The sequence below is a fragment of the Spermophilus citellus genome, assembly GCF_964194105.1.
Source record: "Spermophilus citellus genome assembly, chromosome: 1".
Taxonomy (NCBI): Eukaryota; Metazoa; Chordata; class Mammalia; order Rodentia; family Sciuridae; genus Spermophilus; species Spermophilus citellus.
The window spans coordinates 182,126,048-182,152,352 of NC_138182.1; the positions used below are offsets into that span (position 1 = coordinate 182,126,048).

The 26,305-nt window shown below is 45.3% G+C and overlaps 1 protein-coding gene across 1 annotated transcript in view; it reads right to left on the bottom strand.

Annotated features, from left to right (window-relative positions):
* ABLIM3 (actin binding LIM protein family member 3) overlaps positions 1-10,177 on the bottom strand; it is a 112,811-nt gene extending 102,634 nt beyond the window's left edge. Inside the window, 2 exon segments of the mRNA XM_081297883.1 lie at positions 9,746-9,773; positions 9,775-10,177. Coding sequence (XP_081154009.1) covers positions 9,746-9,773; positions 9,775-9,786 — 40 coding nt within the window. The 5' untranslated portion in view covers positions 9,787-10,177.
* Positions 10,178-26,305: the final 16,128 nt, after the last annotated feature.

Sequence of the window (26,305 nt, forward strand, 5' to 3'; positions counted from 1 at the left end):
ATTCAGATAGCCTAGCATGGGGGAAAAATGTCTCTGGATTATGAGGGTAAGAAAAAATCTAGTCCCTGGTTAAGGCATCTCTGATGGGGTTAGACTTCTCTTTGCTTCAGAAATGCTGCCTGTCGGATCCCTTTTCCCCACTGTGTCAGTCCCAGGTTCCATCTCTGCCCTTTGAAAGAGGGATTTATCGTTGCCTAAGGTGCCAGAACCATACAAACCTGACATCGCAGGCAATTCTTTTTCCAGAATGACTCATGCTGGCTGTGAAAATATCTAATGTCATGGTTACCTTAGACCACTTTCAGACAGGCAGGGCTGAGATCCCTGGGCTGTGTCCCCAGATCTCAAAATGCAGGAACAGACCTTGGGCAGCCCCTGCTCTTGCATGCTGAGAGCAGTTTGTAGCAGGGAGATTGACACTTGGTGAAGCGTGCTTCAGGTGCTTAAAATAGATCAACTGTGTCATTAGACTATTGCAAAGCAGTCGTTTCATTGGCCCTGCTGGTAAGGGCAAGAGATAACAGCCCATGGAGGAAGACCTGAGCTTTGCACAAAATTAAGCAGATGCAAGGAAGAGGCTTTGGAAACGATACAGACAGGAGAGAGTGGAATTCAGCCAGGAGAGGGGGTGGGGCTGGTGTACAAGCACATGAGCAGAAACCACAGTCTGGAACAGCAATATGGAGCCTGTAGGTACCTCTTGTCTGACGGATGAGACACTTAAGAAAGAGGCCTAGAGATGTCTAGGGAGCTGGCATAACCCCATAACCCAGTAGTGTCGTTTGAAATTGACAAGGGATCATCCACACTCTCAGGCAGACAGACCACGGAGTGGAGCTGACTGTTGTCTTCAATGCTCTCCCCCTAGCAGGATTCAAGTCCTTCAACCATCCTGGTCACTCCTTCCCAGGCATGTACCCATTGATCACTGTCCTTCCTGAACACAATGCTTTAGAAAGAATCTAATTGGAATTCTGCAGATTGTTGTTCTGATTTTCTTTAGTCCACAAAGCCCCAAAGCACATTTTTTTTTTTTTTTTTTTTTTTTTTTAGCAGCCCACATTGCTTTACTGGCTCTTGCTGAGTTTTTGATCAGGCTCACCTTCCCCATCCTCTTTTTCCCATGGCTGCCCTGTTTGGTGTTGCGGACGCTGGGAAGTGATGGGGGTGGAGGAGGGGAAGAAGTAAAGTCATGCTTTGGAGTAAATAACCAGATGTGGTGAAAGACAGAGCACGGAGGAAAGGGGAATGAGGAAGAGGACTGCTTCTCACCTAACTTAGACGACTCAGTAGATGCAGGTTCTATGGATCAACTGGCACCCTAAGAGCTGAAACAGGTCTTTCTTTTCTTTTTTTAAAAGGAGAACAAGTTTATCCAATTTAGGTTGAATTTGAAGAGCCTTGGGCTATCCATATTAGAATCTCAGTGGAAAGTCAGAAAGATGAACTTTTGGCTTCATAGAGATACATTTATTATCTTTATCCTAGGGCTTAGCAGAGAGAGCAGGGTTTTTTTTTTTTTCCATTAATGAATTAATTCATCAAATATCTTTTCAGCACTTGCTATGTACTGGGCACTGTGTTTTGCTTCTGTGAGTTACTTGCTACCCTGATTTTCTCCATGGGAATAGGGAAGAATATACTTTCAGTGGAGGAAATTATGTCCTAGGAAAGGTCTTTGATGACCATGTGAGATCACTGCTGTAGCCTTCCGCACTGCTTCTGGTAGGTTGGCTATTTCCACTGACCTTGTTGACACAGAGCTCATGCTACTGACTATGTCCTCAACCGGACCACCCATTTTCTCTATGTCAGAACAACCATGGAATGGTTCAGCCTCCCAGGATGTCTTCTCTTGAGCTGGAAAAGGTTCCCACAGCTGGGATCACTGAGCCAGAATCGCCTCCTTTGCTCTGAGTCCCTTCTCCTACTACTAGGTTCCTTAACGCCAACTGGAGGCAGGACACTGTGTGTCCTGTAATGTACTCAACCTTATCCTGTAGGATCTATTGTCCTTCTGGGAATGGGTCAGCTGGGAAATCAGGTCCTGGATTGGGTTTTGCTCCCTTGGAGAGCACTTCAGTAGCAGGGCAGTGTTAATCAATTGCCCACTCCAGACAGGACCTTCTCCCACAATCTAACAGATCAGCTGCAGTTTCTCCATCTCTTCTCCACATTTGATGTTATATGGGCCATCTACCAGACTGGGGTTTAAAAATTCAGATGCCGACAGTGACAAGGTAATGTAAAAAAAATATTAAGCTGTCATTGTGTAATTTAATAGGAAGTGTCAGCAACGGTGGCAAAGTAGAGATGGCTATATGCCCGTCCAAAGCTAGCACGCCTACTGATCACTGTCACCTAGGAAAATAGGGCTGCAGGTTCCCGGTTTTGTTTTTCTAAGAGAAGCTAGAAATCCCAATTTTGATTTCCCAATTTCTCAATGTTGGTAATAATTCAAATTTATTCAACGCTTGGGCATAGGGCAAATACAACATGTCCCATGATGCTGACCACAAAGGGAACATTTTGCCCACCTGTTTGGTCCTTGAAAGAAGAACCATGTTGGTTCTATTTGCTTCCATGTCCTCAGTATCATGCCTGGTGCAGACCTATACTCAATAAATATTTATTGAGTGAACAAATGGTCCAATTCTTATTCCCCAGGAACTAAGGAGATTGGAAACCAGTACCTTGCCTGTAAATTCCCTTGTATTATCCTAACACCACACTGTGCATAATGACCTGCGTGGGCATGGGTGGGAGAGTGTTCCAGCACACAGACTGCCTGTGACACACCAAGTCATCGGCAGTCCTCCCACGTGGGGCCCTCTGACATGTGAACTCTTCCTTTCAGGCTCACAGAAAGAGGGTCCACCTGTGTCCATCAGGGATGACAAAATTAGTATTTCAACATCAGGAATAGGTGGATGGCTTTTGTGACATTTGTATCTAATAATTAACTGTCAGCATCTGACACTAGCCTTGGGGAGTTGCTGGTATTCAGGGGGGAAGCCACACCAGTAGGAGAATGTTCTCCTCAAATAGTCATTTCCTTAACAGAAATGATGTAGGAGATTGAATTGTGTCCCCTTCAAATTCATACATTGAAGTCCTGACACCTAGTTTCTCAGAATGTGACCTTATTTGGAGATAGTCTTTACTGAGCTAATCAAGTTAAAATGAGGTCATTAGTATGGGCCCTAATCCAATAAGACGAGTGTCCTTACCAAAAGGGGAAAATCTGGACACAGACACACACAGAGGGAAGAGCTGAAGACATAGGGAGAAGAGCCACAAGCTGGACAGAGACCTTCAGAAGGAACCACTGCTGCCAACGCTTGATTTTGGATGTTTAGCCTCCAAAACTGTGAAACCATATATTCCTGTTGTTTCAATCACCAAGTTTATAATACTTTGCCCTCGTAAACTAACATATGCTAATTTTAGTCATATTGTGAATACTTGCAATATGCCAGGCACTGGTTTTAGCAATTCACAAGTACAAACTTATTTATTTTTGATAATGGCTCCATGAGAGAGGCACTATTATCCACCCCACTGATCATCATTAAAGATGAAGAATTGAGGTACAGAGAAGGCAAGTGACTTGCCCAAGGACACTCAGCAGGTAAGGGGCAGGGATGAAATTTAAACCCAGCCATCTCACTCCAGTCTGTGCCCTTAAGAACCACAGGATGCCAATTCACTTGCAAAATACCCCTAAAGTCAAAGGCACTCACATACTTCTGGCTATTTTCTATTCTTTCACAATGGTCTTTGGCTAACATTGGGCGAGGGCCAGTTGGTGACCATTCACCACAGCAGATGCTATCTCAGCAAGATAAAGCTTTTGCCAGATAGGAAAGTTGGAGTTCAGAATTGATATCACTTCCTGTATGTAATCCAAGTGCTCTTGAAATCACATTGTGATTTTCAGAGATGTGTTATACTCATGTTGGATGATTTTAAGATTGTTGCTTACATTATTCCTGGAAGCCCCCTCAGTCTCAAGTGATCATTTGTCTATATTCACTTCATTCATTTGGGAAGCACTGTTTAAACACCATCCCGCCAAGAAAAAACTCTTCTTTCTTCATAACGTACTATCACCTCAATTTTATCTGTTTTACAGATTTAAGGTTCACTCCTGTGCTTATGTCTAGAATAGGACCTTTTCTTAAGGAATCCTGAGAGCTCCTGATCCAGGCTGTGGCATTGACAGAGGAAGTCCACCTTGCTCCACTATGGGTGTCCTCTCTTCTGAAACCCCTTGTCTATTCCAGACCCACTGGCCTCATTCCTACCTACGCTATACCCTGGGAGGCACCATCACGGGGGTTAACTGCCTTCTTGGTCCTCTGGATTCTGGTTAAATGGGGCCAATAGGGAGTCCATCGTGGGAAGGGAGGAGAGAGGTCGGGATATTTACCTCCAGGCTTCTTCCCTGGAATTGGGCTGCTGCCTTCCTGGAGCCAAGGGCCAAGGGTCCGGTCAGGTAGCCCTTACCCCACAGCCATCTGGGTCTCTGGGCTCCTTCTTTCACCCCTTCATGCTGGGGCAAGTTGTGGGGAAGTGGGTAATAGGCCTCCTAGTAGTGGGTCGCCCCTGTTTCTCCTTGTTTGCTTTCCTACACCCTTCCTGCACACATGGGTCCTCCCCAGCCCTGCCAGGACCCTAGCTGAAAGGATCCTCTTCTCCTCCATCCTATAGCAGGAGCAGGCTCTAGGCTGTGCAGTCTATTTTCTAAAGGCTCTTTCCCTCAATTTCTACCTTATGACCTCCCAAATCCTGGTTCTCATACCTTTTCTGAACCAGAGCCACTGTCTCTTCCTTAGGACCTTGTTGTTGTTTTTGGTACCAGGGATTGAACCCAGGGATGTTCAACCACGGAGACACATCCCCAGCCCTTTTAAAAAAGTATTTTATTTAAAGACAAGGTGTCCCTGAGTTCCTCACTAAGTTGCTGAGGCTGGTTTTGAACTCACAATCCTCCTACCTCAGCCTCCTGAGCTGCTGGGATTACAGGCATGTGCCACCATGCTCGGCTTCACTTAAGATCTTAAGTTCCTATTTTGCCATTTTCAACCTAAGTCACATACAACACCAGGTTAATGATTTTCCTGAAGGTATGGCTTTCCTATGTACAAAACCCTGCACTGGCTACTGTACCAGTAAAACAGGCAAATTTTCAGTTAGAGATTTTGGTTTTTATGATACTGTCATTTTAGAACTTTGCTTGACTCAATGCCAACTCAACCTTGGATTCAACTCCACTTGCTAAGACCCATGGTATTCCACTTGATCCTCAGAAGAACCTTGCATGTTGGCATTTTATCGCTCACATTTTATACAGGATAAAATTCAGGCTCAGAGAAATAATCCATTCTGTCCAAGAGCACAGAATACATCATAGATCCTGAATTTGAACTCAGGAATCTATATGACAAAGCTCAGGTTCTTAGTGTCCTGTGAAACCTTTGTGGGGTTACGTGGTCCTTGAATACCCTCTTAAACAAAAGCAAAGTCTGCTGCAAGGAAAGTAATTTACCAGCATGCCAATCCACAGTGAAGAAAGAGCCAGAGGCATTGAAAGGTTCGGAGGCAGGGGAAAGCCTATGAAACCAGGGAGGATGGATGGTACCATTGTCCATGGTACACACGATGCTCACTCAATCCTGAGGATGAACAGTCCTGGGCTTTGTACATAGGAAAGCCATAGCATTCAGGTGCTCTGGGAATTGTGAGTGAGGAGCATAACATTTTATAGGACACAGATCAGGGCTTTTGGCTCACTGGGGTCTACCTAGGCTCCCTTGGTTTTGGAACTCCTGGTGTCAACCTAGGAATGAGCGAGACAAGAGGGAATAATGAAAGATTGATGGTTGCCTGAGAACTTGTACATTTGATGGATGGTGCCCCTGTGGATCTGAAATGGGTGGAGGGAGTGGTCTGGGTTCATGAAAATGGCAGATGTACAAACTGGAATAAAGAAACACCCCAGGAAGCATCATGGCTGGGGGCTGCAGACCACAGCTACAAGCCACAGCTTTTGTAGAGTTGGCTGTTTAGGGAGATGGGCTTCAATGCAGTGACCACATGGATGAGTGTGTAATGACAGAGACCAGGCTCCGAAGGAAAGGGCAAGATGTACTGTGGGCATACCTGAGGGGGTGGTTAGCTGGACTGGGAGGCTGGGGAGGACTTCTGCAGCTCTTGGGGGTGAGGAGCTGGGCTGGTGCTGTGTGGGGAGGGGACTTCCCAAGAAGAGTGGGCAGGAGCAAGGCTTCAGAGGGAATGGAAAGAGGCAATTGGAACAGGTGCGGGGAGAATGGTGCTACGTGGAAGAGGCGGGGCTGTTAAGAAAGGACAGGCTGTGGACCCCACAGAGAGTACTGCAGAGGGTGGACGGGGAGGACAGGAGGTGCTAGAGTGGGTGATGGGAGACCGGTTATGGGCTGCCCCAGGAGGTCAGGAGACAGATGACAGGTCTTGGAATTTGGTTGGGAGCATGCAAGAGGAAAGAAGGGCCAGATGACAGAGGTACCACAAGAAGTCAAAGTGCCACCCCTGACCTGCTTACCTTGCCCTCCTCTGGAGTCCTTCACCCAAGGAAGTGGAGACCTCGGTAGGAACTCAGGCTTTCCTGAAGCTTGGTGGCCTGCTCCTGCCTTTGGAGTCTCCTTCCTTCCCCCTCCCTCATTGGCTCTGAGGGCCAGAACAGGTCTGTCTGCCACCCTGTTCTATCCGCCCCAAGTTACCCCCTGTCTCCCAGGTGCCTGCTGTTTAGCATACTGATGCTCAGTGTGAATTCAGAAGAAAGGATTCTAAAAATTCACACTGGGGAGTCACTGAGCCTGTTCCTATTCCTGTCACTGAGAAATGGTTTTCTTACTAAGAACAACAGTTTACACATTTTCACAAAGCATTTCCTCCTTATAATCCTATTCAATCCTCAAAAATTACACTCCGGGTATGCTTCTCAATTCATAGTGAAGGTGTGACATCTGCAAGGTTGACTGACCTCCTTGCTAATGTCCTAAAGTCAACAGTGACTAATGGCCCCAGCGACCAACGGAGTAACTGTGGTGGCCTGAACCACCCCATTGTGGACATGGTGGCAGCTATGTCCACAGCTAAGGTCTCCCTCTTGGTATTTTACATGAAACATGAACATTTAGTCTCCATTCCCTTCGAATTTTTGCAGGTGAGACAACTCTGCTGAAAACCACACAGCTAAGAAAAAGAACAGAACTCAGGACACGCTGATTCCAGGGCGTGAGCCCTATCAACTCTTACAGCTGCCCAAAGACTACAACCCTTGCTCTTCTCCAGATGAAGTGATTAGGAATTTAGAAACAAGCTCGAGATTCATCTGCACTTGAGTATTGGCATTTGAACTACTGATTAGGGATTGTACCCACTATTAAACGTTACACTTCCCAACACCTTTCACAAGCCAACAGTTAACAGTATGACTTGAAGTTACCACATATTAGCCACGAAGTCACCTACTCAACGGGAATAATAATACCATGCCACAGCTCTGGTGGGAGAATTCGGTTGAAAGGCAGCGGGAAAGTGCCTGGCCATGGCTGGGGGGAGGAGCTAGGTCCCCATGACTGGAAGTGGAAGACAGAAACTAAGTAGGAGTTTCTATTAGGGACAATTTCCGGTGTGAGAATCAGGAGAAATTTCACTTCTCAAAGGGGAGCATTTTGCTTAGATCAGGTCTGCTAAGGACCTCCTGTCAATGCTCTGTCCCAGTGACCTTATGGCCTTGTCCTTCCTGTGAGGTCTGATTTCTAGTCTCTCCATTTGCAGACTCTCCGAGTTGGGAGGAACCTCAATAATGATTGAGTCCAGTGGCAAGGCTCTGAACCTGAGACTCCCCCACAGTGTCCCCCCAGGTAACCACTCAGAGAAGCATTTCCTCTCATGGGGAACTCAGGGACTCCTGAGGCTACCCGGGCCATTGTTGTTTATTTTCTCCCACTCCTGCAGAATAAACACTCTCCCTGCTTAGAGGAAGTAGGTGAAGCTGGAATGGCATTTTTGCCAGTCCTCATCTTCTGCAGTATTCGACTCTCTTGATTGTTATATAAAAAAATAAAAAATAAAAGGAAAATCTCTACTTCCTTCTTACAGGAATACTCAGTGTTGCTACCAAGAGTTTCTTTTCGAAAAGTGCAGAATCAGTCGCTTATTGCCCTCCTTAGTTCTGTGAAAAATAGAAGAGCTGTTTTTCTCTTTTATCATTTAGTGGAAAAAGACTTCCATAAATACATTTTTTTCCTTTTTTCACCCCTAGAGATAGCGAAAACTGACAGCAATTCACATCTTTATTTGCCTGCAAGCACACAGATGCAAACATGTGGCTCACTAGGTGAATGGGTTTACAGGGTTTTGCTCCTTTCCCGAGCTTGGTACTAGCTCTAGACAGTCCTTCTAGACAGTTGAAATCAAGAGGCAAAATTTTGGGCTGTAAAATGCAGAGGGAGTCCAGCCTCACTCTCTTTCTTAGCATAGATATGCAATACACAAAGGAAGACAGCAGAGATGAGTCACACAAACACATAGTAAATAAATATATTTCATTTCCATCTCAGTGGCTTTTGTTTTGTTTTCCTCTTCTCTATGCCAACGGCCTTGAAATGGAGGGAGGGTGAGGAAATAGTGGGTTTGGGCTGAGTAAGGTCTCAGTAAGGTACTGATTTTTCTTGGCCCTGCTTCAGTTCTAGCTATTTCAGAAAAAAAAAAAAAAGAGTAGATTTTTAGATTAGACGCGTCTCTAACAACCACTATGATGTTACAGATGAACAATCTGAAATGCAGAGTTGGGACTAATAACAAAAGTCAGAGACCCAGGGAAGTGAATGTTGGTAGGGGTCCTCTGGATCAACATCCTCCACCTGATGCTGGAGTGACCTAGACAAGCCAAGCTCACAACAGGGCCAGGAAAGTGAGACTTAAACTCATTTGTGCCCTCCCAGGGTATCAATTTGTGCTCATAGTCAGGGGACTATATTGAAGACAGAGACTGCCTCCTTGTCTTGCTGAATGTATTCCTCTGTAACAGAGGCCCAAGCCAGAAGCAAAATGTCTGGTTCTGGTTCTATAAGACTTATGGCCTCTGGCATGTTAGAAATGTGGCCCCAAGGGCTTGTCCTTTCTTGGATTCTCAGGGTGGCCAACAAGCTTGTGGTAGGTAGAGAAACCAGCCCTGGCCTCACCAGGTTGAGGGACACAGGAACTGGATCTTTCACAGCCTCCAGACTCAAAGGTGGCTTCATGAAGATTTGTTTATCAAATTGTTCTTTCCTATCCCATTGCCTGTCCATGCCCACCCACCCTCAAGCCAGCTTCCCTGCTCTCGGCAGATCATGGATAAGAGCTCCACGGCTTTCCAGATGTGTGCACAGAGGTCTCTTGGAGCCCCCACATCAGACAATGGCCACATACTGCTGCCTAGGCCTTCCCAGGCATTGCTAGAAGGAGACAGCAGCAGCCTTTCCGACAGAGGCAACTGGCGCCGCTGACTAAACATTAGTAAAATCATCACGAAAAGCCAGACCCCAAAACCATTCCTCAGTCAGAGGGCTCAGAGAGCACCCAAAGGAGTCCGTGGTCAGGTGTCCACGCAGATGCCAGGCTTCCTTCTTCCTTCCAGGCAGCCCCGCGCAGGCTCCTGCACCTCCCGCCCCCACCCCTGTTCCCATGGCAAAGGAGAGGAGGATCCACTTACTGCTCGTGTTCATGGTGATGCCTTTGCACTGGGTCTTTCATTCAATACGGAGGCCCCGGTTGCTTTTTAAATCTTCCGTTCTCTCGACCTCACTCATCACCTGGGGGTGAAAAGGCAGTCCAGGGCCAGCTCTGTATCCTCAGGTGCTCTCTTCCTCTGCTGTCCCCTCTCCGCCTGGGCTGGGGCCACTGGCCTTGAAGGCGAGTGGACTAATAGGCGCAGGTGAGAGCAGGAAGGAGAGGAGGCGGGGAGGACACCGGCGGCCTGGTGCCCCCGCGCCCGGGACCCGAACACCGGGCAGCAGCGGGGCTGGCAGCGCCTGCTCGCGCGCACCCCGCACTATTCCAGCCCAGCGGCTCCGGAGCCCAAAGGGGGTGTGGACCACAGGGAGGCAGGGCGGGGGCAGCGCGTCCACGCCCGGCCTCGGGGAGCAGCGACCCGCCCCGGGACCCACCTCTCGGCCAGCGTCGGGAGCCAGAGGCTCCTGCCCCGGCCCCTGCGACTGGCTCATGAATCCTGCCCGTCGTCTGGGGTCTGGGATTCCAGGGCGAGCCAAGCGAAATAGGAGAGCTCGCCATCCATGATGAGGGCTCACGGGCTGGCAGCGCGGGGGGCGCGGCCGCTCGCTGCTGCCACCTGCTGGACGCGCGGAGCGAGTCCGAGGCCCCGCCCCGCAGGGCTTCTGCCTGGCTCCTGGGGGCCTGGGGCTTGCAATGCGACCCTGGTGTCCTGGGGCCAACAAGAGGATGCTTGAGTGCTTCTTTTCCCTCTCTTGATACAGGATCTACGGGCTAGACCACGAGAGGGAAAGAAACTTCTTGGGAGGGGCTGGGAAGGAAAGACTTTGTGGGAAGAGGGTTCCCACCCCAGCCCTGGTGCTGAGAAGGGGTGCAGTCTAGTCTTGAGCTTGTCACTGCTGTGTGGACTGGTCTTCCTCCGCTGGAGAAGGCGGCTGGACCGGTGCGTGAGGTATCGAGGATTCCCACAGCCTTGTACCTATGTCCCCACTTCCCACCCTTTCTCTTCGTGCCCCTTGGCACTGATTCATATCTTTCTTACTAGAACATTAGTTCCATGAAGGAATGGTCTTGCCAGCAGGGTTATCCTTCTACCTCCAACTACCTAGAACAGTAGGTATCAATAAATATTTCGGGATAGGATGACACAGATCTTTTTAGACTCTCATACTACACAGCTCTAAGGTGGACTGGACACCTCCACCCAGGCATTTCCCGTTTGAGGAAAGAAGTAGGTATGTTACCTCATGACTAAACTCACGGATCCACCCCAGTTTTTGTATGGTCAACTAGTTCTTACCCCAAATTATTATTATTGTTATTTTGGTAATTAGTTCTTATAGGCGTGTATCATAGAGATTTATTTTTTGAATATTTTTAGTTGCAATTGACCAAAATAGGGTGGGGTTCTTTACATTCCTGTGCCTACTAAAACCTCCACCTTCTGAAAGTAATTCATGATAAATGAAGTGTGACTTTCGAGTGTTGAAAAACAAGATCGGGAAAATCCCTGTCCATAGAAATAATGACATTAATGAAGAACACAGGCAGAATTAAAAAAAAAAAAAGAAAAGAAACAACAACTATGAACACTCATACCCTCAACTAATAGACAAGGAAACAGTGGCCCAGAGAAGCTGAGTTATCTGACCTATGATACTCAGCATCTTTTGGCAGACCTGGACCAGATCTCACTTCTAGCTCAGTTCTGTGTAAGAGTGACTCAGTGCACTAGAGTCTGGGGTATTAGGGAAGGTAAAGTAGCCACCCTCTTAAAACTGGAGAAAGAACACTTTTTAGATTAAGTCCAGTATTTCTATCTTACACAAAGTGGAAAATATTAATATGACTCATGACCCCAAAGCATGATAACAATTAAAGAATCTTTAGGTAAATTGAAGGTCAATGGATTTGGAACACATTTTGATAGCTTTTAAGATTTTGTTTTTTTCCAATGGGGTGGGAGCAAAAATAGCTCTAACCTCTTCACAGTAGTTATCAGGCTTTCATATATATAACAAGCCCTGAGATACCAGAAAGAATGAAGATTTCTAGGCTATGGACTCCCTTGCTTAGCCATTTAGATAGTTACTCCTGTGGATTCACAAACAGATTTTTGCTATTGAGATTGAGAGAACTAAAATAGCTTTTAAAACAATAAGTGATTAATAAATATTTAAATTATTCCAAAAGATCTCTCTAAAGATTATCTACATAGTCATATTGAGATTTCTTATTCCTTATTCAATATATTTCCCCCACCAAGAAAGTTCAAGCGAGTTAATAGAGCTATTTCATGAATGTATTCACTTACTACCCAAAGATTCTGTGTTTAAAAAAATGTCAGATTACAGGACAGTCGAATCAAGAACGATATTCCTTCATCTATTCATTCAACCACTGCATATTGAATGCTCACTTAGTTTCAAGCCTGTGCTGGCTGCTGGGAATCCAGTGATGAACAGAACAGACAAGGCTTCTACCCTCATGAAGGACCAACCTCAGCCTCTATCTTATATTCTCCATCTGTAATTTGGTTATAATGAGAGCATCTACCTTTTGGATGTTTTGTGTATTAAAATGCATAGTGTGTTACATGCCAAATGAAGTCTTGATGTCTGCTATTAGGACTGTCCTTCACTACTTATACCTACCCTCAGTGACAATGGTGGGTAGAAATAGAGTGGTGCCCATGAAAATGTGCCTTCAGAATTTTCCAACTGCAGGAAGCTTAACTGGCCCGTTCTTCTGTAGTAGGTTCTTTTTAAGAACACATCCAACTGCATGCTGATGGATTTTTAGGAAAGAACTTTGGATCTTGGACAACCCTTTGAGGCTCAGTAGTTTTCATGGGGGAAACATTCTCATTTTCCTTGCACAGTTATAAGGATAGGGAGAAAAGGGTTAAAAGAAACTTAGGAAGCTATCCCCCTGAGGATGTTCTAGACAATTGGAGGGGAAAGACGCAGGAGGAAGCTGGGGGTGGGACTTTCTGTAGCCCTGGCTGTGAAAATCATCAAGGGAGCCGAGGACCTTGCCTCCCTCCTTGCCAGAGCACAGGACTGAGAACTGTGGAGCAGAGGGTCCCTTTGTTTGGAAGTCTGTTTTGAACTTTTGAGACTCCAGATGGAGATAAACAAGTCCCACTTGGAAACATACAAATGCTCCCGTTTGTTGGAAAGCCATGTGGCAAAACCATTGGAAGACAAGTTTACTACCTTTTTTGAGGGGAAAGAGGAAGCTTCCTGGGGCCAGCTTCCCTTCTGACCATGACCTTGCCCTTCCAGGATGCTACTGGGCTGTCCACTATGCCTCTCCACCAAGGCTCCGTCTCTCCTGACTTCCTGTCCCTACCTTCGTCATCTCCAGCCCTTCTCACTTTCTGTGCCCCTCACTGCTGTCATTGACTAATGCAGCCATGGGCTCCTGACTTCTCTCCACTTGTCTTTCTGTTCCTCCCCTCCTGCTGCATCCTCCACTTCTCTTGGCCACATCAGCCTGTCCCTCCGCAGCCCACGCTGGCACTGCACCTGTTGATGAGCAAGCACTCCCTCATCCTCATCACTATGCAGAGTCCTCTGGTCTCTAAGGGGCGGGAGTGGGGGAGGAGTGCTTGTGGTCTGATGGCTTCTACGAGCCATCCCTATGCTGCAGGTGTACCTCAGCAAGAGTGAGTACTTTTAATTTTGAAAAGGACATATATTTGTTATTAACATGGGATAGATCTACATATGATATGGTAATCATGGCACATGTTTTAATAAAATTGCAGAAAAATATATAAAGGGTATTGTTTATGGTAATTTATATAGGTGGAATATGTATTATATAAAACATGATACATATATGTAGACTACACATAATATTGTATGAAATAATTAAGTCATTTCCCCCACATAGGAGATCCCAATCAGATACCATATGTACATATGCAATTGGTGCTTTTTTAAAAAAAATCTTAATTAATTAATTAATTAATTAATTTTTATATGTGGTGCTGAGGATCGAGCCCAGTGCCTCACAGATGCAAGGCAAGCGCTCAATCACTGAGCTACAACCCCAGCCCTGCAATTGGTGCCTTTTTACTTCAAGGTCCCATATCTGCAGATTCAGTCAATCACAGATCAAAAATATTTGAAAAAAAAATCACTTCTGCACTGAACACACATTGGCCTTTTTTAAAAAAGTTATTATTTCCTAAACAATTCAGTGATTCAGCGTAACAATAATTTTGTAGCATTTACATTGTATTAGGTATTATAAATCAGAGATGACTTAAGTATGAGAAGATATGCACAGGTTATTTGTAAATACTATGCTATTTTAAATGAGGGACTGAAACATCTATGGATTTTGATATCTGAAAGGGTTCTGGAACCAATCCCTTGCCAATACCAAGGACGCCTGTGTTTCTCTACTATGTACCCAGATGGATGCACTTCTAATTACCAAGCCCTTGGACCAAGGTGAATTTCTCGGTTATGGTGGTTTAACAAAATTACTTGTATAAGATGGAAGAAATGTTGGCAGACATTTGAGGAAGAACTGAGGTATTTATTTCTTCAATTTTTGAAGTTCATTCATTCTTTTCTTTATCCATAGCATCTCTTCTATGCCCAGCACTGTGCTGCAGAAGCCCTGGGGAGGAGATAGCACATTGATGAGCACACAGTCTTATGATTACCATCTGTGAAATAAGTGGAGAGGGGGCAGAGTGGACACCAAGAGGGAGCATCTCCCTAAGCAGGTGACATTTTAGTTGAGGCTGAAGGAGAAGAAGAGGAGTCATTCTCAGTGTTGGTGTGACGTTGAGGGGAAGGAGCGGGCATAGAACTAAGGAACAAAAGAGATCCAGGGGCTGGAGGTTGAGATAGGACCTGATGCCAATGGTGTGTCTAATGGCTCCATGTGGAAGAGCTGAATGTGTGTAGATGGTCATGGAAAACTACACTCTTAGGATTAGTGGGCCCATGATCAAGGTGGTTCTACTGGGCTGGATCCTGTTATACAATCTTAGTATAGTATGTGGTGAAGAAACTTTCACAGGATTTGCAAAAGGTGACAGCATATCTCCTAATGTCAAGAAAGGGCATGGAAACAGTGAGCAGAAGTTAGTGTCTATGTATGTGCTAGTCATTTCCCCAGGAACACCCTTAAAGTGCATTCTTTTGGTTGAAGTGGCACATTGTGAGCTTGCCACACTGCAATACAAAGCAATGCCTTCCCACAAAATGCCTAGTAACTACTGAAAGGGAAATCAAATCCCTGCTTGTGAGACAACCACACAGGTTTAACCCTTGGAGTTACAGAGTTGTTGTATGCAAGAGCTGTATGAGTTCTTAAAATTCCTCCAAATGACCATCTTCCTCGTTCAGAGTCCCCAAGGAACCAGAATTGAGGCAAGTCACACGGTGAGTACACGAGGGAAGTAAAGATAAGGACAGGTCTTCTGGGTTAATCAACCACTAGGGGCTTTGAAATTTCACAGGTAGTTCAGTTTTCTTTTGGGAACTGCATCTCAGAGTCAAGTCCTCCACCTACAAGATGGACCAACACTCACAAAAGTGTACAGAGAGGAAATTTCATTGTGGCATTTTTGTAATACACAAAGAATTGGAAATAGTCTAAATTACAGTTCATATGGAGATAAACTGTGGCCTGTCATACCAAGGAATATCACATAGCAATTAGAAAAAATAAGGTGGGCATTTATACAGTAACCTGGAGAGCCACTCAAGACCTGGTGAGGGCAAACACCAAGTTCTAGAACCAGTACAGTATGCTGCAATGTATTAAAACCAACCCACAGAAATCACACTGTCTTTTCTATGAGTACATGTGTATGTGTTCTAAGGCATAGGAAATGATCTAAAAAGATATTCACCAAGCTTATAATAGTATTTATTTCTGGGTGGCAGAGAGGTGGGAGACTGGCAAGATGACCAGAATCCGAGGAGAGGAATATATAAGGGGACATTAGCTGTAGGGACTATATTTTCTTTCTTTCTTTCCAACAAAGAAAATGTATTCATGAGTTCTCATGTGATTAAAAATTAATAATAATGATTACAAAATTAGCCTTAGATTCGATTGAGCCCTTCCTCCGGGCTGGCAAGGCTGATTCATGACAGTGAGTCATGGTGACTAAAGGGAAGGGAGGGACCACTCTTCATCTCAGAGCTGTCTGGCCACTGTTCTTGGAGGCTCCCTTGGCCTTTGGAGGCATGTTCCTTACCAGGCCCTGAGTGTCAGCACAGCATGTCCAGGGGCCAGTGTGTCACCTCCCGAACTGACCTGGCCACTCCTCATAATGTCTCCATAATGGAAGGGTCTACAAAGCACAGCTGACCAAACCATAGAAACTGTGAGCCTGAGGCTCTCGTCTGAATCCCAGCCCCCTTTCCATCTTCCAGGCCAGGGGGACCTGGGGCAAGACCCAGCACCCTGCCTCTGCCCCTGCCCTGACCTCTCCCCCAGCATCTCTCTCTTGCATACCCTCATCCAGCCACCGGCTTCCTTTCTGTTCACACTGCCTCCCACGGCTGCTGTTCCTTCGGACGGGAATCCTCCTCCCTCTGAATTCCACGTGACTGGTTCCTTCATTTTCATCCAGTCTCATATCTGGTGAATGCTGTCTCCTGGAGAGGCCTTGTAAGTTGTCCTTCTCTCATTCATCCCTCTCTGTCACAGTGCACTGTTCTGTGTCCCTGACAGCATGGATCACTATCTGAAGCTATGCTGTATTATTTATTTTGCACTTTATTTGACCACGATGCATACTTGAATGTAAGTGCAAAAAGAACAGGCACCTATTCTGTCCTCCTCTGTAGCCCAAGTATCAAGAATGGCATCTGGCATGCATTAACTAGTAACTAGTCCTTGGTAACTAGTCCTTGAATAAATAAATGAACTTCAAAAGTGAGAAGAGCACTTGAGAGGAGCTTGAAGCCCCTAAAGGCTAATAGTGTAATCTCTGAGTCAGGCAGGATTAGTCGAAGGGACAATCTGTAGCTCCTTTTCCCAAGCTGGCCACTATGGGATGAAGGGATGGGACCTGTTACTTCATCTGGAAGATGAAGGGATTGAACTAGATGCTTCTTTTCATCTCCAAGATTTTACTATGTATCAAGTATAAATGGTTTGGGTCCATATTCTCCAATCAAGATATATACGTGAACCTACTTTCTTGAATACTGCCCTAATATCCATTTGGATTTTTTCCATTTTCCTCTTTCTTATAAAAAATGGAGTGTGGAGTGTGTGGCAGTATGGTCTCTGGTGCACTGTAACAAGGAGCCCTTTATGCAAAATTTATTATTGCATCAAAGGCTGTAGTTTTCTTTATTCTCTTCTTGGCTCTCCAAAACATTTTCAGCTTTGACACCTTTATTAGTGACTTTTGGCCTTGTAGCAGAACAAAAATGCTGGGATCCAGTCATTAGGGATGCATTTTGATTCCCACTACGTGGGCATGCAGAAGAGCATGGAATATTGACCCCTAAACCCCTTGTTCTTGCACGTGGAGCAGAAATTAAGAGGGTTCAACTCCTGACTTTCCACTCAGCAGGAAAGAGCTGGGTCAGCTTGGTCTCTGGGGCCAGGTTCTGATTTCAGGACTTGTCTTCAGCTCTCTTTAGAGAGGTAACTGATCAGGTGTTAACTTGGGGCTGGAGGCCAGGAGCATGATAAAGTCTCCTTTTACTGAGAGCATGCTGTGCACTAGGTACTGTGTGATGGGCTTTGCATACATTATCTCATTTGTTTCTTCCAAGAGCCCCATGAGATTGGAATTATGACTCCTGTTTCTCAAATGAAGAAACTGAGGTTTGGAGAGGGTCAATCAAATGTCTCAGCTGGTGTAATGGCAGAGCCAAGATTGGAATCCAGGCTCAATGATGGCAAGAACTCAATCTTTCCTTTACCATATACATACCAGTACCTGTAAGTACAGGATGCCATGCATATCCTGGAGCACTTGTGCTGCCAGGGGAGGACCCAGCTCGTCATAGTGATCTCCAGCATTCAAGATTCCAATTGATATTCAAAAAGCAGCATTTAGCTACTTTATTGAAAAAATAATTATGTTGTAAATCAAGCACCCTCATCTCTTTGATGAATATACAAGCACTTACTATGTGTCCAGAGAATGTGTTTTGCTGCCCCAAACAGAGACCATTGCTGCCCTGGGACTTATAGTAATTTGATATTTGAGGGGATTAAAGCTAAGAGATTTTAAGTAATATTTCCAATTTCATCCAGCTTGTTGGAGGCCAAATTGGGACTCAAACCCAGTCACTGGTCCCCTCAGCCACCAAACTTTACCTGCCCCATGAAAAACACGATCTCTAAGTTTCCATCTTGTATGTTGGTTGGTTTATCTATTTATGGTATAGGGATTGAACCCAGGGGCCCTCTATACTGAGCTACATCCTCAGCCCTTTTTATTTTTTATTTTGAGATGGGCAGGGGTTCTCGCCAAGTTGCCCAGATTTGCCTTGAACTCACCATCTTCCTGCCTCAGCCTCCTGAGTCCTTGGGATTACATGGGTGTGCCAGCATGCCAAGCTTAGTTTTTATTTGGAATGGCTACCTATAATGTTTGTGTTTTGTTTTTGAAAATTATTCAGTAAGTTGCCAAAGATATTGATGAATATGAGTTGGATAGTATACAGCAGGATTTCTCCATAGGGACACCATTGACGTTTTGAGCAGAGTAATTCTTTGTTGTGGGTGTAGGCCTGTCTATTATGGGATGTTTGCAACATCTCTAGCTTCTCTACTCACTAGTAGTTAGGGAGAGAACACCCCTAGCTTTAGGCATGACAACCAAAAAAATCTCCAGATATTGCCAATGTCCCTAGGAATACAAAATCTTCTCTGGTTAAGAAACCTTGGAATACAGTGAAGAAAATGAGAACAGTATAAAACTAAGAGAAAATATCTCTGCTTTAAACTCATGAAGGTGTTGTATACATAGTACTCACATCATATTGGGATCATAATAAAATCTCATTAATTAGTATAATTCTTGAAAGTACTTAGAAGCCTGGAGCTATGGAATGATCACAGGCTCTTCAAGTAAGGATGAGGGTAAGTGCTGAGCTTGATTTAAGGTCCATGGTGTGAATACCATGTACTTTTAACCACTGGAGTCCCCCTCAGTGAGGAGAGGTGCTCATAGAATAAAAGGCAAGGAAGTAAGGGGTCTGCAGCTGCATTGCTCCATCTTGTGCTAACTTGGGGCCCCCAGACATGGAGAGGAATGGCAGAGGCTAGAGGGTTTGGCCTTATTACTCTAAGTGTGATCCATGGACCAGCATCCAGGAATGTCACTGGGGAGCTTGCTAGAAATTTTAGAAACTCAGGCCCTGCCTCAATTCTGCAGAATAAGAGTCTGCATATTAACAAGATTCCCAGGTAGCTTGTTTGCAGTTGAAGGTTGGATACATAGTATGCTAGACATAGACTAGCCTGTGATATTTAAGTAGCTCTCTCTCTCACTTTGGTTGACTGTGCATGCACGTAGATGATAAGTTTGTCTCACCTGTTTGCATGACCTCTAGAAAAAATGTGGTTCTGTAGATTAGAAGCATCCCGGAATTTCTTATTCAGCAGAGCTGCTGAAGGCAGGGGTGAGGTTTGGGAGCGAGGGCTGTGTGGTGCTGTGTGCGTTTCTGGTTCAAGCTCTCTAATAGGTTTTACCTGATGAAGCTACTGTGTACCTTCTCCTCAGTCTGCTCCCTCCTGGATTATGTGGGAAGCCCTGTCTCTGACAGTTCTTGGGAATAGGCTTTGGAGAAATTGTCTTGACTTCTCTCAGACAACATGTTCCTCATCACACGAAGGCAGAACACCTTCTTCACAGGTATGGTGCGAGGATGAAAAGAATCATGACCCTGGAGGAGGTCTAGAAACAGGAACCTTCTCGTGCAAGGGTGGGTTGGTATTTGGGACCATTGTAATTGTGAGGAATCAAAAAGATCGCTGCAGATTTATCTTCTCTGTAATCCAATTGTCCTGCCCATGCTGCCCTCTGCTGGTTAATTCTTTTAATTAATTTCAGTGAGTCAGAAGGTGAAGAAAGGAAATTCAGGTGTTGAAGACCCCTGAATTCTACACTGTCTCTCATCTCTGTGAAAAGAACCACTGAGGCAAAGTTTACCAATACTTCTGCTAATCAGATTCACCTAGGAAGGTTATAATAACAATTTCAGGGACCCTAACTCCAGAGATTCTGATTCATGGGGCAGGGCAAGGTCTGGGAATCTGTATTTTCATAAATCTGTCCACGTGAGTCAGAAATGCAGCCAGTTTTAGAAGCACTGGTCCATGCATGGTTCTCTAAGTATGGTCCAAGGGCCATTTCCTGGATCACTGTGGCTGATATGGACCACAATAGAAGGACGGCGAGTGAAATGAGCAAAGCAACGTGTCTTCTTCAAGCTTTGCATTAGCTACGGCAAGCTGGGATTGCTGGCTACAGTTCTGGGCATGCAACTTACAGAAGGACTCAGCCAAAGTCTTCAAAGGAGCAAGACTAGAATGGTGTGGAGACCTAAAGCTACAGTGTGTAAGGAAGAGGAGAAGGGGCTGAAGGGGAAAATGTTTGATTTGCTCAAGGTCACCTGTGGAAGTATATCAATAGAAAACTCAGGAATAAGATGAAAGAGACACATGCATTTTTTCTTATCATTAAAATAGGTTCATTAGACTATGAAGCTAGATATTATAATGATGAAAAGAATTCAGCATATAACCTCATTTTTTGGTTGTTGTTTATTCAGGTAAACAGCTTTCAGAACCCAAGTCCATGGAGAATGCCAACCAGTTGAGGAGCAAGAGGAGAGAAATGCAGCCAGGTTTCTCTTGGGCTGAGGCAGCTGAAAGGAATCTGTCTGATTATCTGTGAGGACAGGCAGATCTGGTTTTACTTGGAGGTATTTCTGGGTAGGCTTTCTGGTTGGAACTGAGATTTTTATCTCTGTCATGGTTGACATTCTGCTCACCTGAGCACCTCTTCCTCCTTGTCACCCTGCATGTTCCAGAGGCACAGACAACACCTGTGACCAGCAGAATGGGATGCCTTCACGCACACCTGTGCAAATCTTTGCAGAGTGGCAAAACCCCAGCACTGTAAATACCTTGTTCAATCCTCAGCTATCCTGTGAGATAGGCCTTTTTTTTTTTTTTACTATCCCTATTCAGTAATAATCATAATGTTTTTTTTTTTGTTTTTTACATAGGAGTATGTTTGTGTCAAGAAATATAGCTTGAAACTGACAGAGCTAGGATTTGGATGAAGAGCTTTGACTGCAAATCTAAAAATACAATTTATTATAGTATTAAGAATACATTGAATTGAGGGCAAGATTTTTGTTACCCTATGGCCAATAGTTTATCTTGTCAATTTTTCTGTGCAGATGGAGGTCAGGGTAAGTGTCAGTTTGGAAAGATGTGTCCCTCTGTGTAACCTGTGTTACTCTCTGTCTCTAAATGCTGGTTCTTTAAAGAGGACCAGAGTTGAATGGAGATTTGTGTCCAGGGAGTGGACAGTGTGGAGAACATGTTGGTAGGTGACGACTTTCATGGAGGACAATGGAGACAGTCAGTGCTCTGGGCACAACAATAGGAGATCAGGAGAGACATGGAATCTTCAGTCACTGGAGTATACTTGTTGCAGGAAATAGAACATCACTAGATTTCCTCCTTCTTTCTTCTTAGACACTGAGGACACTGTGCTGGGATGAGGAACTGGTGGCAGCCTGTTGTGATGTGACAGCACAGGTGGAGGTGGCTGGCCTCCCTTCCCTGAGCTCCCCCCACCTCAGAACTTCCTATCTCTTCTACCAACCTCCTATTTTATTATTTATTCACATATTTACATACCTATTGTGATACATTCACAAATAAATTATTGTTGTAAAAGCTTTGGATAACAGAATCCCTTAAAAAAAATAAAAGGTAGCATTTTCTTTATCTTTTATCTCCATCCCACTGCCAAGCCCTGTCCCAGCTATGATAGGGCAGGGATGTCATCTGATCTGCTCCCTGCTAGGTCCCTCTTATCAGCACAGATTTATGGAAGGCATGCACACCACCCCCATATACCTACAATGTGTGTGTGTGTGTGTGTGTGTGTGTGTGTGTGTTTACATAAACAGAATCACACAGTGTACTGTACTGCAAGTTCCTTTATGTTTTGCATAATAATATGTTTGGTATCTTTCCTTGGCTCAGTGTTGACCTACTTCTTTTGAACTGCTAAATAACACTCCTGAATGGTGGGCACTTCCATTCCTCCCATTTCTCACTGTTTCCAGCACTGCTTCTGGCAGCCTCCTTGTACAGGTGTCTTGGTGCCCAGCTGTGAGTCTTCCTCCTGGAGGGACACCTGAGGTGGGCCCACTGGCTGGAAGGGCCCCTCTTTCCCAGCCCATTTGCTGGTTAGATGCCTGGACCCTGTATTTCCCTAGAAGATCAGCTGAACTGAGGCAAATTCCTTTGCCTGGGAGTGGTCAGGAGTGTCAGTCCTGGGCTGTGTCATGAACTTGGCACTCGTGTGCACACATGATCCTATCCCAGCCTGCTCACCAGGGAACCTAATTTTAGCACAGGAACTAAATAGCCTTAGAAAGTTGTGTGGAAGCACTCTGGCCTGAGGGGTCCTGAGCTCTGAATCTAATATGGACAGGCTTTGCCACAAAAGTTGCCCAACAGTGTTGAACTAATGAGTGTCACTCTGGGTGACCTTGTCTCATTATCTTCAAAATGGGTTTGGAGCAGGAAGTGGCGTGAGGGGTAGGCACACTGCTGTTTCAGGCCACTTTTGATGCTGAGTATCCAGGGTGAGGCTGCAGTTACCTGCCCTCGCTCACAGGTTTGCTGTGGGAGCCCAGAAATGGGGGAACTGATATGTTGTAAAAGAGCAGTTGGCTCTTCCTGGTGAGGTCAAAGCCAGCAGCTGGGTGACCTCTGCCTGGTCAGCAGCCCCACCTCCCCTCCTGGAGCTGCTGCTGCCTGTTCCTCAGCTGACCCCTGGTGTGGGCATGTGCCACGTTCCTCAGAAGGAAGCCTCGCTGGCCCCTGGTCTGTGGCTCAGGAGTCTCATTACTGCCAGCTGCAGGCTGCACCCCACAGATGCCTGGTGGATCCTCCTGCAGAGCAGTAAAGCAGAGAGGTGAGGACAGAGGCCTGTGGTCACGCTGCCCAGGTCCCTTCCTGCCTGTGCTCTAAATTGATGAATGAGCTGCAAATCACTGACCTTAGTCTCCTCATCTTTATACTAGGGATGATGTTAGTATAGCTCTTATGGAGCATTATCGGGAATAAAGGAAGCTCTTTTTTATTTGGTATAATGTTCAAAAGTACTTTTATTATTAAAAAGTGCATGAATGAATTGGAGGACTGGAACCAAGTTCTAGTTCTATTTCTGCCCATTTTCCCTGAAGGCCAAGCCTGTAGCTCCTCCCAAATCTATTTGCCTTTCCCAAACAGGCCTCCAGTTTCCTGTTTTAGCACTTGTATTAGAAGTTATTCCTCCATCTGGAATGTTCTTTTCACTTGTTTCTGCTGTCAAAACTCCCTCCTTTAAGATGCAAATTACATGCCACCTCCTGCGTGAAGCTTTCTTTGTTTTCCCTATTTGGAAGTGCTGCCTTCCTTCTCATATTTTCTGTTAACAATTCCTGCATTTATATTTTTGCTCCATATCTCTCTTAAGAACTCCAAACTGTGTATTCCAAATTTCCGGCTGGATATCTAATAGACTCCACCTCGACCCATCCACACCCACCCTCCCACTCAGCGGCACCAGCGCCTCTTGCAGGCTCTCCCCCATCCGCTAAAGGCAGCTCCATCTTTCCAGGTTCTCAGGCCAAAACATTCAGCGTCAAACTAGGTGCTTCTGGGTCTGGTCTGTCTTGTCCGTCAATCCTGTGGCATTGACCTGGGTACATCCAGCATGGGGACACTTCTCACCTGCCCTGCTGCTGCCACCAGGGTTCAAGTCAAGGCCAGTGGCCCCCACTCCTGCTCCTTCCCCTCCCAGTCTTTTCCCATAGGGCAGCCAGAGTTACTCCACAGTATATACAATTTAAATCACGTTGGTCTCCTGCTAAAAGTCTTGCTGTGACTGACATTCCAATTAGAGGAAAAGCTAGTGTCCTGGCCCTGGCTGGCCAGGCTTTACAAACCACGGGCCTCGCTGACCTGGTTTCCCAATACCCTCCTGTTGTTTTAGTCAGCTTTTCACCACTGTGACCAAAGACCTGACAAGAACAACAATTTTAAGGAGGAAAAGTTCATTTGTGAGCTTATAGTTTTAGAGGTCTCAGTCCACATAGAGTCCATAGAGGGTGACTCCATTCCTCAGGGCCTGCAGTGAGATAGAACATCGTGGTGGAAGGGTGTGGTGGAGGGAAGTGGCTCAGGACATCACACCAAGAAGCACAGAGAGACTCCCCTCATCAATGTATATACCCCAAAGGCACTCGCCAAATGACCCACCTCCTCCAGCCACACCCTACCTGCCACAGTTACCACCCAGGGATTAATGGACCAATCATTTCACTTTTATACTTTCTGGCATTTTCTTGCATATGAACTTTTGGAGGACATGTGTCTAAACATCTGTCTTGGACTTTGTCCTTTATTCCTTAGAAATTCTCTCCAGCCTTCTTTACCTTGTTCCTTTCCCCAGAAGATTGGCCACAGAATCTGAACATATTTGCTGTCCTTTGGCTTGCCGTTGGATTGGTGATCACAGGCCCTGGGATGGGATGGGGAGATGCGTGCTGAGAGGTCTGGGTGTTTGTTCCTCTGGTGTCTTCCGTGTCTTGCCTGGGTGTGGCCAGGGTGTGTGTTCTTTTACCAAGCTCATGTGCTGACGGCTGTTGTCAGTAGCCTTCTCCTACAGTCAGTTTTCCCCGGGTTCCAGCAATTCTGTCTTCTCTTGGCTCCTCTGGCCTGGCAGTGCTAAAGGCATTTAGCTACTGCCAGCTCTCAGTAGCTGACCTTGCTGGTTTACCTTAACTTCACCCACAGCTTTGTAAATAATCCCTTTGTTCAATATTCTCCAATTACTCTTTTTAAAATCCTCTGTTTCCTGCTCATCTCTGGCCAACTCACCCCAGATCCTTCTCTTGTTCAAACAACACTCTCCACCCTGGCCTGCTGTGATTCCCCTGCCTCAGGCCCTTTGCACTGGCTCTTCCTTTTTTCCTAGCATGCCCCCTCCTGGATGTCTGTGAATCTCTCTCTTATGTCCTTATGTCCTTGAGCAGTTTTCATCTTCTCAGTGACCACATTTTTCTCTGAATTAATAAAAATCATAGCCCTTCTACTCTGGCGACTCCATTTTTTTAAAAAATAAAAAATGGTACTTACCACTTTGTAGCTCAGCACATCATTTATTTATTTGTGTTTTTCACTGTTTTCCTCCTCTCACTAGATTCCAAGCTCCCTGAGAGCAGGGATTTTGTTGGTGCAATAACGAATCTCTACCACCTGACATAAGACAGGAGGTTCTCGAGTGTTCACTGAATGAGTAAAAGTTTGGATACATTCCACTGTGTTCTTTTCCCTCAGTGGATAGAACCAGAGTATCTCATTACTCTAATTGGATCATGAGGTCTCCAAGGAGGAAAACCGGCATCTACAGCTAAGATCACAAGGTGGAGATGATCAGGCTGGACTTGGCCTGAGGGCCACTTTGTTTGTCCTAGAGTATTGGTCCATGTAGTGTTTCAAGTGTTTCTGAGTTACCTTCCCAATGTTAAAAAACAGGCCACTTCACTTAAAGCTGTGGATTTCTGGTTTCCCTAACAAATCAGAATGATGTCATTTTTCTCATTCTCTAACAGCCGAGCAGGTCTTTACTCCTTGGATTGGGCACTTCCCCTCTGACCCATCAAGGCTGTGCCTCTTTCTCTTGTCCCTCTTATCCCTCTAAAGTTGAACATCACCCAGCCCTAGGAACGTATGGCTTCTGGAGAATATCTTAAGTTATTTCTCAAGAGAAAATGCAATGTTGGTTGTTAAATTTGAAAGATCAATAATTATAATTCACCATATCGACAGATAAGGGAAAAACCTCATGGTTATCTCCCATTAAATGCAGAAAAAGTTTTTTGATTTTTCTTTTTAAAGCAAAAGTCAACATCGATTCATAACAAAATCCCTCAGGAAACTAGGAGTTAGGGAGCTCTCTCAACCTAAAAAAAAGTCAGCTATTGATATAGTAGGACTAGCCCATATCATACTTAATGTGAAAGCCTGGATGCTTTATCCCCAAGAGCAAGGACAAGGAGCATATATCCCCTCTCATTAGTCCTATTCAAAACTGTGCTAAAGAGCAAGAAATAAATATTATAGAAATTGGAAGGAAAGAAAGAAGAAAGAAAGATTGTCATTATTTACAGATGACATGATTGTTTAGGAAATCCCCCCAAAACTATAAGTAATGCTATTTACTCCAGCACCAAAAATGTATGAAATATAAAGAGGTAAGTCAGAGTCTCTCTCTCTCTCTCTCTCTTTCTCTCTC